At 45.0% G+C, this 12,873-nt stretch overlaps 1 protein-coding gene across 1 annotated transcript in view; it reads right to left on the bottom strand.

Moving 5' to 3' along the window:
• Window positions 1–12,873, bottom strand: part of RP1 (RP1 axonemal microtubule associated) — a 221,106-nt gene that overhangs the window by 188,638 nt on the left and 19,595 nt on the right. The window contains exon 3 of the mRNA XM_083145115.1: window positions 8,782–9,439. Within this exon, the coding sequence (XP_083001241.1) occupies window positions 8,782–9,426 (645 nt within the window). The 5' untranslated portion in view covers window positions 9,427–9,439. The remainder of the gene's footprint in view (window positions 1–8,781; window positions 9,440–12,873) is intronic.

Genomic DNA, 12,873 nt, shown 5'->3' with positions numbered 1-12,873 from the left:
GACCCTTTTAGTACTGTAGTTTGTGACCACAGTTGATCTCAGCGTTAATGCGGCGGCGGCGGCAACGGGGGTTAGGGGGGAGAAGAGAGAGAGATTTGTATTTATGCACAGAGCCGCACTAGGGTAGTGTTGTGGGGGAGATTTGTATATATGTACAGTATGGAGTCACACTAGGGTTGTATTAGGGGATGGGGGAGGGGGGGGGTAGGGGGGACGTATATTTGATTTGATCATATAAGAGAGGCAGTGTACACTGTATGTAGAAATGTAAAGTATGAGAGTGGCGGTAGGTGCATGTATGTATGTATGTATGAAAGAGACCAGCAGTGTATATATATATGTATGAGAGCAGCAATGTATGTTTGTATGAGTGCGGTTATGTATGTATGTATGTATGTATGTATGTATGTATGTATGTATGTATGTATGTATGTGAGAGGCGGTGTATGTATGTGTGTAGGTGAGAGCTGGTGTATACATTTATATACAGTGTGAAAGAGCAGTACATGGATGTATACTATGTATGTATGTATGAGTATCCGGGGGGAGATATATTGCTGAGCAATACATTGCCCAGTGTCTCCTTTTCATCAGCGACCAGAGATGGTTGCTGATGAAAGGGAACCTCTGCCCGGGGAGCCGCAGAGGTAATTAGCTGCGACCAGCGATTACAATGGGGCTGAAAACAGGAGCGCGCACCCGGCGAATTATCGCCGGGGCACACTTCCATCACTGGCAATATGGTCGCCTGCGACCATATTCCCAGCGATTATAGCCCCTATCGCCCCCGTGTGTACACAGCATAATATTAGACAGATGACAGAGTCCTACCCCTCTGTGGCAGACAGCAGAACAGTCGGTGACTTTCACCATCCTGGTGACTCCCATCCTTAACCCCAGCCCCGCCAGCCACTGCCTGGAACTCAGAGTTTTTATAACGGAGTAATGGCTTGTTTGCTGGGCCAGCATTAAAAGGATTAACAGCGCTAACCACACCTCTTGTGCGGCACTAGCCATACAGACTCTGGGGGAAACATAAGTTGGGGGGCCCCTTTAAAAATGTTGCTATGGGGCCCACAAAGTTCTAGTTACGCCCCTGGCTGCCAGTTTGTTGTTGCGCAGGTAATCAGTGCCTTTGTTAAACAATGCCGTGTGTATGGTGTTTGTGGAGAGTGGGGGCTGTGTTTTTTTAAGTGAGGTGTGTTTGTGTAAAGTGACAGAAGTGCATTTGTGTAAAGTGACAGAGGTGTGTGTGTTGTGTAAAGTGACATAGATGTGTATCTGTGTGTTTGTGTAAAATGCTGTGTTTTTAAATGAAGTATAAAGGCCCAATGTACTGGCCTCTGAGTACAGTGGCTGTGCGGGATGCTGGCTGAACTCAGAGGTTCTTTTAAAGAGGCAGACATCTACAAGACAAAAAATGATTACCCTGTTACAAAAAACTTAGAGTTCAGTCGGCACCCTGCACAGCCACTGAACTCAGAGGCTTGTACATTTGGCCACATGGTTTTTTTTAAGTGAAAGTGTTATGTGGACAGACCCCATGTTGGCTTGGTGGAGCCAGTGACGACGGGGTCTGTGGCGAGCGCTGGTCCGGGTTGCTTCTGCATTGACAGGAAGGAGCTGCTCTGCCGGTCTCTGCTGCTTATGCAGGCGGCAGCTCCTGCACCTACCTGTCAGCACAGAAGCAACCCAGTCCCAACGCTCCCCACAGAGCCCATCGGCACTGGCTCCACCAAGCCAGTGCCTCACCAACCACTAACCTCACCGCACGTCACTGGTCCAGGGGCAGTGTCCAGGGGCTGTGTCCAGTGTGAACGGCTGTGTCCAGTGTACAGGAGCTTTGTCCAGGGGTGGTGTCCAAAGGTGGTGTCCATTGTCCAGGGGCTGTGTCCAGGGCCTGTGTCCAGGCTGATGGGCTGTGTCCAGGGGCAGTGTCCAGTGGCTGTGTTCAGTGTGATAGGCTGTGTCCAGTGTAAAGTAAGAAAAATAAATAAAAGTAATAAATAAAATAAAAACACATTTTTGGAGGATGATGGAGGAGGAAATAGTGGGAGATCAGCAACCTGATAGAAGTGCTGAAGCTGCTACCACCAGTCATGACATGGCTGATACCTCTTTGTATTTTTTTCTCTTTGGAGCATTTCTCTTTTTTTGGGGTAATTTATTAAACTGCCACCATGTCTGCCCCTGCAGTGCCGCTCTGCTTCCAAGATGTGCCAGGTTTGAAGTGTAAGGTCCACATGTATGAGATGCCCACTGTTGTTGCTTAGCTTAGTCATCCAAGTACCTCGGTATAACCTTTTGGCCCAACTACAGTAAATTAAAACAATTTTGTGAGCTGTGAAGTGATCAAAATTGACTAGAAATTAGAGATGTGCAGACTCGGATTCCAGAGATCCGAGCCCCCACGGACGTCATCATTCCGAGCCCGGTTCCGAGCAGCGCTCGGAGATTCCCGCTTGACTCGGGTCCGTCCGCGTGGTGAGAACGTCATCTCCCGGCGCCGGATTTCGCGAGGCTTTAAAAGCGGCTGCCGCACCCGCCATCTTCATTCCAGTCTAGTAGTGGGTTGGGAGAGGGTGTGTTGGTGCTGCTGCTGGGGCTTAAACTTGAGCTTGACCTTGACCTTGAACGCAATATTTTTTAATCGCTGGGGCTGTCTCTCAGTGCTACTGTGTAGTCTAACTGTGTACTTGTAGTACAACTGTCTCCTCTGTGCGGTCTACCTCTGGTGTGCTGTGCTGTAATTAATTATTTTATTCGCTGGGGCTGTCTCCCTCAGTGCTGCTGTGTACTCTGTTCTCCTCTCTGCTTAGGAGAACAGTCTAACTGTGTACCTGTAGTACTACTGTCTCCTCTGTGCTGGGGCCTACCTCTGGTGCTGTGCCTGTAATATTATATTATATATTAGTAATTAATTAATTATATATATAGTCCTCTGGTGCTGCCTGCACTGAAACTGCCAGTATTATTTAGTTACTCAGTCCACTGTTGCCACTGGCAGTGCTACTGCCTACCTAGTGTACCTACCTAGTACATACTAGGCTGCTATATCTAATTTAATTAAAAAATAATACTTGTGCTGTGTGGGACTGTAAAAAAATATTCCATGCTGCTGGTGCACTGACGTGTGCCACTGAGTGCCACTGCCAAGCAGTACCTAATAATAAAATTAATTATTATAAATTCTGCTGGTGCACTGCACTGGTGGTGTGTAATATAATAACTACCTTTTGTGGTGACCACTGGCAGTGCTACTGCCTGCCTGCCTACCTACCTAGTACCTAGTAGTTTATTTTCTCTACCTACTAGGCTGCTATATTATTAATAATTAATTGAATTATATATAGTCCACTGGTGCTGCCTGCCTGCACTGAATACTGTGAATAGAGGTTGCCAGTATTATTTACTCAGTCCACTGTTGCCACTGGCAGTGTTACTGCCTAAGTGTACCTACCTAGTAGTACACGTACATACTAGGCTGCTATATCTAATTTAATAAAAAAATAATACTTGTGCTGTGTGGGACTGTAAAAAATAATTCCATGCTGCTTGTGCACTGACGTGTGCCACTGAGTGCCACTGCCAAGCAGTACCTAATAATAAAATTAATTATTATAAATTCTGCTGGTGCACAATACTAGTATTGCTGACGTATCTACCTGTCTTGTGCCTAGTACTGTCTTATATACCTGTCTGGTGCCTAGTACTGCCATATCTACCGTCTGGTCTGGGGCTCACTGCCTAATACTGGCGTATCTACCTGTCTGGTCTGGGGCTCACTGCCTAATACTGCCATATCTACCGTCTGGTCTGGGGCTCACTGCCTAATACTGCCGTATCTACCGTCTGGTCTGGGGCCCACTGCCTAATACTGCCATATCTACCTGTCTGGTCTGGGGCTCACTACCTAATACTGCCGTATCTACCGTCTGTTTTGGGGCTCACTGCCTAATACTGGCGTATCTACCGTCTGGTCTGGGGCTCACTGCCTAATACTGCCGTGTCTACTTGTCTGGTCTGGGGCTCACAGCCTAATACTGCCATATCTACCTGTCTGGTCTGGGGCTCACTACCTAATACTGCCGTATCTACCATCTGTTTTGGGGCTCACTGCCTAATACTGCCGTATCTACCATCTGTTTTGGGGCTCACTGCCTAATACTGGCGTATCTACCATCTGGTCTGGGGCTCACTGCCTAATACTGCTGTGTCTACCTGTCTGGTCTGGGGCTCACAGCCTAATACTGCCATATCTACCGTCTGGTCTGGGGCTCACTGCCTAATACTGCTGTATCTACCGCTGCAGTGCCACTCTTACATGAGCCACGTGTTTGTGCTGCACACTTGTCTGGCTTAGCATAGTTATCCAGCTACCTTGGTGCAACCTTTTGCCCTAAAAACAATATTGTGAGGTGTTCAGAATAGACTGGAAATGAGTGGAAATTAATGTTATTGAGGTTAATATAGTGTAGGAGCAAAAAAAAAAAAATTCTGCGATTTTAGCAGTTTTTATGCTTTTTTAACAAAAAAATCAGAACCCAAGACCCAAAAAATCCAAACACAAAACACTTAGGGGGAAATTTACTAAAGGAAATTTGTAAAAAAAATAGGTGTATTTGTATCCAGAAATACACTTATTTTTGACATTTACTATCCCGAAAATATGGCAATTCGTAGTCGTATTGATGTGCTGTCAATACGAATACGAACTGCTGTATTTTCGGGATAGTAAATGTCAAAAATAAGTGTATTTCTGGATACAAATACACCTATTTTTTACAAATTTCCTTTAGTAAATTTCCCCCTTACAGTAGGAGGTGTTTTGCCAAAACCCATTAGAACCCAAAACCTCAAGGTAATCAGAACCCAAAACCCAAAACCCGAAAAGTGGCCGGTGCACATCCCTACTAGAAATGAGTGGAAACTAATGTTATTGAGGTCAATAATACTTTAGGGGCAAAAACAGGCCCAAATTCTGTTATTTTAGCAATTTTTAGCATTTTTTCATAAACATCCAGATCCAAAACCAAAAACCCGCAAGGGTGGTTTAGCCAAAACCAATCCAGATCCAAAACACGAAGGGAGATCCAGATCCAAAACCAAAACCCGAAAAAGTGGCCGCCGCACATCTCTAGTTAATACTTCAAGGCAGGGGTGGCAAAACCGGTCCACGAAATCTACCAACGTGGCTGGTTCACAGCTGTAGTCATTACCAACTGTCACATTTCACAAGTCACCTAGCTGGTGCACATCTGTAGTCATTACTAACTGTCACATTTCCCAAGTCATCTAGCTGGTGCACAGGTGTAGTCATTACTAACTGTCACATTTCCCAGGTCACCTAGCTGGTGCACAGCTGTAGTAATTACTAACTGTCACATTTTTAAACCTGCTGCATTCATTCCTACTATAGATCCACAGGTTGCCTGAATGACATTAACGTTACTTTTGGTAGATCTTGAGGGCAGGTTTGGCAACCCCTGCTTTAGGGTATCCTCTTTCCTCTGTTTGAACCTAATAAGCTCAAAGGATAGGATAAATAACTAAGGACAGGATTACCTCCTTCTCACATACACAACAGTGTTCCCCATATGATTTCAAAGAAAGAGATTTTTCTCTTTTTTCTTTGCGTAAGTACCAAAAATCTTGTTTTCGCCTTTGTCTGGAGGACACTTCCAGATATCCCCTTGGAAAGGTATGTTCAGCCTTAGCTAAATTCAATACTTTCCGTCCAAGAAATATGTCTGGACACAAAGCATGAATTCATAAAACCCAGTCATTCAATGTAAGAACCGGGATCGATGGTACTTATCTGCATAACTGTACTGTGGAAGCTCTATGCCAATGTAGCACCAATAGTCAGTAGAATGAGTTAAGATCCTAGCTGGAATTGTCTGTTCAGCCTTCTCATATGTCTGCTGAAATGTGGCCTTAATCCATATGGCTGTAGTCCACCTGGAAGCTGACCAATTTCTTTCATTAGTGTCATTGGTCCAAATGTATTAAAATGGAGAGTGATATGCCCCGTACACATGGGGTGTTTTCAGCCGAAATCACCCAGGTATACAGTATGCTTGCTGAGCGACCATATCCCAGTGCGTACAGGGGGTACTGTGCGTACTGGGAGTGTGCTACCGTGACCAGCCCTGCAGTGGTCACTGGAGCACCCAGTGGCTTTCCCCGACAGTGTCTCCTTTTCTTCAGCAAACATTGCTGGTCACTGATGAAAATGGGACAGTCAGCAATGTGGTATATAGCGTGTGTATGGAGCTATAAAGAACCAGCCATAATCAGCTCACAACTGTCATTTCACAAACACAGCCTGTAACATGTCCGTTGGGAGCTGATTGGCTGGTACTTTATCACTCTATCACTTGTTAAGGCTTAATATGTTTGGCCCATAATGTCATAATATTAAGTAAACTCTTAGTTTGCCTTATACTGGTTGACTAGATATATGCTTACGTTAACAGGGGCACTGATGCTAACCCGGTGTTATTACAGTCTCCTGATTAATGAGAAAATGGCCGCTCATTTGGATATATAATACTGGTAGTGTATATAACTCTTATAGTCCAGTTAATCACTTCCACCTTCTGCAAAATGTAAAAAGGTTGGTAGCTGAAGTGCTAAAACATATATCCCACGGCTATATGCCTATGTGGTGAATGCACCTGTAATACAGCTATAGGGGATGCGGTAAGAATGCCAGTGTTCAGTATACCAACACAGAATGCCAGCATTCAGTATACCAACACAGAATGCCAGTGTTCAGTATACCAACACAGAATGCCGGCGTTCAGTATACCAACACAGAATGCCAGCGTTCAGTATACCAATACAGAATGCCAACGTTCAGGCCCAACTGCCTTCGGAACATCAGTGCTGGAACTTCAAAAGAATCAGGATGCCAATGCAGGACCAACAGCCAATAACCCAAATGTAAGCGTGGCAACGTGGGTTAGGGTTAGACCAGGGAAGGGGAGAGGAGGGGTTAGGTTAGAGTTTAGCTGGCCATACATCTACAGATTGATTGTCATTTGCCGTGAAATGCTGGAAAACTGCCAAAAACTGTCACTCAGATATTGCCAGGTTTTTGTCACAACCAGCCAGATCTGACAGTCAATCTGTAGATGACCAGCTTTTCACTAGTGGTGAAAGTTAGGGTCAGTGTGTGTGTGTGTGTGGGGGGGGGGGGGGGTGGTGGTGGTGGAGGGTTAGGCTGCTACAAGTGTGGGGTTTGGATTACAAGGGTGGGGTTAGAGCAAGGGTGGGCAATAAGCGGCCCTCCAGCTGTTGATGAATTACACATCCAAGCATGCCTTGCCTTAGTTTTGCTATTTGGCCATGCTAAAACTGTGGCAAGGCATGCTGGGATGTGTAGTTAATCAACAGCTGGATGGCCCCTTATTGCCCACCTCTGGGTTAGAGGATAGACTCCTTACGGAGGTCATGCTGGGATTCTCCGTATCAGGTGCCGGGGTCAGTCTTTTGTACGCCGTGAACCCGCATGTACCTCTTCTATAGTATGATTTTACTTATGGGAACAGCAAATCTCTTTGAGTAAATAGGAAACAATGATTCCTTAATACTGGGTATAGGAACCAAAGAGCGCTTAATTCCTAAGTGGTTGTCTTATAAAGCAGCTGCTGGGTAGGAGATGGTCAGTCCCCTGATAATAATAGACAAGACAAAAACGAATAGCAGCTCTTAAATGATAAAAATAGGTGAATCAATTAAAATAGAATTTTAATATGACAATTAATAGGCCCAATGAAATACAGAAATAAAATTATCAAGGTTTATCAAGGTGTGATAAACCTATATAAGGTGTGATAGACACCTTAATAAAACTGGCGCTGAGTCCAGTGAAACGCGTTGGTACCTTCCAGAACCAGTTTTGTTGGACCCTCCAGTAACGTTGGACCCACCTGCTGATTTCTCTGACCACCCGGTCCACCCAAGTTTGGATGTCTTTGGCTAAATCACACCTGGCTTAATTGGATACAAATTGCTGAGAGGTTGTAGCCCCAACAAAACCATTTAAAAGGGACTCCCTCATACAGCACTCCAGGAAAATACGCTGTGTGGACTCCAACACCAATCGGGACTGCTGCTATTATGGACAGTGCAGGTTATATTCCAACCCCACTGTGGGTCATTCATAATTCCTTACAATCTGGAATATTCTGATGCTGTTTTTAACTATTTAATTTTATTTCTGTATTTCATTGGGCCTATTAATTGTCATATTAAAATTCTATTTTAATTGATTCACCTATTTTTATCATTTAAGCACTGCTATTCGTTTTTGTCTTGTCTTTGAATAAATAGACAGGACTGATATATACTGTATATACAGTAATGTCACCTAACTAAAGACTGTAATTGAGGTTTTGCTTTAGGAAAACAAAGTATAACCATTAGCATTAGGATGCCAACCCCAGAATACCGGCATCCTGATCGGAAAGTACTGGGGACTAGGAACAGAAGCCAAAAGGTGAAGACCAAACTTGCAGAGGATGGGGGAGGGGACGGTGGGAGGCGCATGCACAGATGGCCAGTGTGAAAGTATACACAGCGCTCGCACAGAGTAAATGCTAAAAGACCTTGGTTAAAAAAAGCCTATTGCCATAAATTCTTATCCCTCTCAAAATTGCTGCCAAAACAAGAATTTGACTATATTTTACTAAACCATCAACTGTCTAATGCATCCACTTCCGTAGAATGTTATTAAATTATTTAGTAGTCAAATTTATTTCCGTGTACTCTTACCCTTCTTCCATCAACACTGTATAGTTTGTAGACCGGAAACTGCAAAGCCTCTGAGATTTGATCCAGAAAGGCATCAAAGTTTTGTATAGACTTCTTATTCAGCACTAAATTATGTTTAAACTCTTTATCTCCATTCTTGTATACAACAAAGTTCTTTGAGCTTCTAAGTACAATAGTGTTTTCCCTTTGAAATGGTGTAACCTCTCTTTGCCGAGCCCCCTGCATAGCTCGACGACGTGCACTGATTGGTCTACTGCTCTGCCACAATAAAGGTTTCTTGCTCGCTCGTTCAAGGTTTATTGGCTTAACCTTTTTTTGATGGGAACAAATATAGGATTTACCATCTTCAAGTTCCTCTAGAGTGGTTATGGGATGTATACCACGTGGAGTTGTTATATTCCTTACTCCAAAAGGCAGGGGTACTTTTTTGGAGAGGCTGTCTAGCAATGCGTCAAATGTCTTGAAAGATCGGTTGGTCACAACCATTTTTATTCCATTAAATCGTGGGTCTCCACTTTTGTAGAAACATATTCTTTTGGTGGATCCAGGACCTGACATTTGTGAATGTCTTGTAGAAAAAGCTTGTATGCTCTCTGTGGAGTTGGCTGGAGCCACCGAGATATTGGTAGATGTTGTTTCACTCATATCTGCCAGTAACCTAAAATGCAATAATATATAGTTTAATTCCTTTTTATGGAACAACTTTATAATAAACAGTGAAATAGATTTCATAAATTGGTTACAGTTTTGCTAAAAAAGGTATGATGGAAGGATATTGGAGTTAATCACGTTGTCACAACTTGGAGGTTATTGGATTGTGGAACACCCAAGATGTTCCTGTACGGACATCTGTTCATCAGCCACCCAGCACTGTTTCATCAGTAATATGAATCTGCCATATGGGGTTATCCCCAATTTGCTGCATACAGTTGAGACTCTGCTGAGGAATCTGGCTCATTAGCAGTGGCGGCTCCAGAGGAAGGGCTGCAATACAATTCAAAATTCAAATGGGGAGCCACACCAACTGCCAGTGAGTCAGTTTGGAAAGGCAGTTGGTGGCATTTGCTGTGCCTCCCCTCTTTGAATTTTGAATTGCGCTGCAGCCTCCCTTCTGTAGCCTTCCCTGCTCATTAGTTATTATTTTATAGGAACGTGATCTAGGGTACTACTATGGTTAAACTATGGTATTACTATGAGGCATAACATTAAACAAGGCTATAGTTCAAAAAATGATTGGCACTGCTAAAGGGCATATAATGAACAATATCTGCATGTGATGTGTCTCTAGAAAAGGCCTGGCCAGAACTTCGATCTACTGATCGATCACGATCTACCCTTTAATTACCTGCTGCAGGAAGCAGAGCCTTCCCAGGGGTGCATTTGAACCCATGCACCACTAGTAAGGAGCTTGTCTCAACCATTATGAGCCAGTCAGCGGCGGTTAGGCTCAGCAGTGGTGTGAAGGCTGAGGGTTGGTAGGAAGGCTCAGCGGCAGCCAGGGCCGCCACTAGGAATCGCGGGGCCCTGGACTGACCTTCAGTCCTGGCCCCCCCAGTACCATTACAGCTCTGTGTCCTAGGCTCAGCACTCTGCAGGTTGCACTGTGTATTGTGCATGCCTGGCTGGGGGGCCGTCGGGTGGGGGAGGCGGTGTTCCGCCGGTCGGTATCCTGACGTTCAGTATATGGAAATCTGATTTTCAACGGTCGGGGTCCTGGCCAACAGGGGCTATTCTTAGTCGTGAGGGTCCACGACCCCCATAGAGTAAGAATAGAACCTGTGGTGAGCGCAGCAAGCCCATAGGATACTTTTTTGCACTTACCACCCAGTCGGAGTACCGGCATCCGAGATTCTGATGTTGGTATATTGACCGTCGGGGTCCCAACCATAAGCCAATCATACCACACCCCGTGGGTCCCGGGGCAACTGCCCAGAGTGCCTATATGTTAAGATAGCCCTGCTAAAATGCTCTGTTCCGCCCTTGATGTTGGTATAATTGCGCTACTTTGATGCATATTCAATTTAAAACAGACCGCAATTGACCATGATAATTAAGATGCAATCCTACCATTCATTTCACTTTCACAATAAACTGCAAGAGCATTCAACCAATAAACATTTCATGCATATTAAACACGAATTTCCTTCATACTAAGCATTCAGCATTAGAAGCTTATTTAATTGAAATACATACCAGTAATTACAAGCAGTTTATAGCTGGCTTTTAATTACAATGTTTGCATGTTTAAATAGATAGAACACAACTGTGTGACTTTACTAAGTCAAGCGCAATCTTCCGGGAATGGTACTAGTTAAAAATTTATGGCTGTCTAAAGTGAAATATAAATATATATGCAGAACACAGACAATATTCAGCAGCATTTTGTGGTATTTGGCTCACTGTCAATGATCTATTCAGCTAGAACCATGGCACAATAATGATCATACTTAGCAATATATACTGGTCAAGGACTGCTGTTGTATTTAAATTCTATCTTCCAGGTTTATTGACGAGCCAGATTTCAAGACCCACTACAGTACATCACTTATGATCTATATGACAGTTATTTTGTCAGTTTGCAGCTAAATCCTGAAGTACAGATGGAGCCGGCCTTATTCATCGCCGGCGCCCGCCAGATCCTCTCCTCTGGTGAGCGCTGGCGATAGGGACTGGGACGCATATGCGTCTCATGCGCACGCGCGTCCCAGTATCACGGCGGCTGGGCAGTGTCTCCCTGCTCATCTCTGCTTCAGGGAGATGGGCAGGGTTCAGGGGGGGGGGGGGGGGTCGGGGCGGTGAGGGGGACCTGCGGTGACGGCGAAGGAGGTGGCGGGGACCCAGGGCAAGCTCCGTTGGCATGGGGCGCGCAAATATCTTGTGCGCGCGCGACCATGGTGGGAGCTGGCCACTGGCGGGGCGGGCGATACCAGTCCCTGCAAGAACTAGGCTGGCTCCATCTGTATTGTCAGAATTATTGTGTAGAGTGTAAATAAATACCCTACTTTTTATAAAGTATAGGTAGCTATGAAGCAATGGTGAATGTAGGGACCCAATCTAGTGTAGGGCCCTTTTAGAAACATATTGTGCTGGATTCAGAGATTAATGAATCTAATGGCCTAATTTAGATTTGATAGCAGGGCAAATTTATTCTCAAAATGGACAAAACCATGTGCACGGCCGGTGGGGAAAATATAACATGTGTAGAGTTAGATTTGGGCGAGGTTTGTTAAAAACTGAAATCTAAATTGCAGTGTAAAAATAAAGCAGCCAGTATTTACCTGCACAGAAAAAAAAATAACTTACCCAAATCTAACTCTCTCTGCACATGTTACATTTGCCCCCCCCCCCCCCCCCCCCACTGCAGTGTACATGGTTATACTTTGCCCATTTTGAAAACAAATATGCCCTGAGAACATGTTTAAATTAGGCCTTAACCCCTTCGGTGTTCGGTGACACTCCCGAGAATTTTCCGGGTTATGCTCCAGTGTGCAGACTGGCAAAATTTCTCGGGAGTGCCTCCTGCCGGGCAACGCCGCTGAGCACTGAAATCAGCGATGCGCTCAGCTTCAGCAGCTGCCCAGCCCTGCCTCCTTCGCCCAGCTGTGTGCGGCATGACCTTGTAACGTCACGCCGCACACAGCCAGGTTGCAGGGGGGCAGGGCCAGGCAGCAACTGATGGAGTGTTTAGCGGCACTGCCCGGACCCGGGAGTTACAGTGATAGGGTTTTTTAGGGAGCACTCCCCAGAAAAACTTGCCCAGTGGGGAGCGCTCCCTAAAAAAAACCCTGATTAATTTCTGCCTTTGCTCATTTGCTTAATTGGAGCAACTTTACAGCAACGGGGTGCTTGCATGCAAACTAAGTAGAGGAGAGGGTGCAGGATGAGGGGGCAAATGGAGAATGCAAATGGGCCCCCTACTCTCTTAAGCCACCACTGTGATTTTGACTAATTTCACAAGCCAATGAATAAAGGTGACTGGATCACATAAGTCCTATTACATCACCTATTGATACATTCCTGGCTAATAGTACCCCTTTTACACCAGAAATTGTAGGGTCTTACCTGGGAATACAGTCCAGTAATCAAGCAGGC

This window comes from Crinia signifera, chromosome 5, assembly GCF_055691185.1.
Source record: "Crinia signifera chromosome 5, ASM5569118v1, whole genome shotgun sequence".
NCBI lineage: Eukaryota > Metazoa > Chordata > Amphibia > Anura > Myobatrachidae > Crinia > Crinia signifera.
The sequence above is the reverse complement of the archived record's forward strand: the minus strand, read 5'-3'. Positions and strand labels throughout refer to the sequence as shown.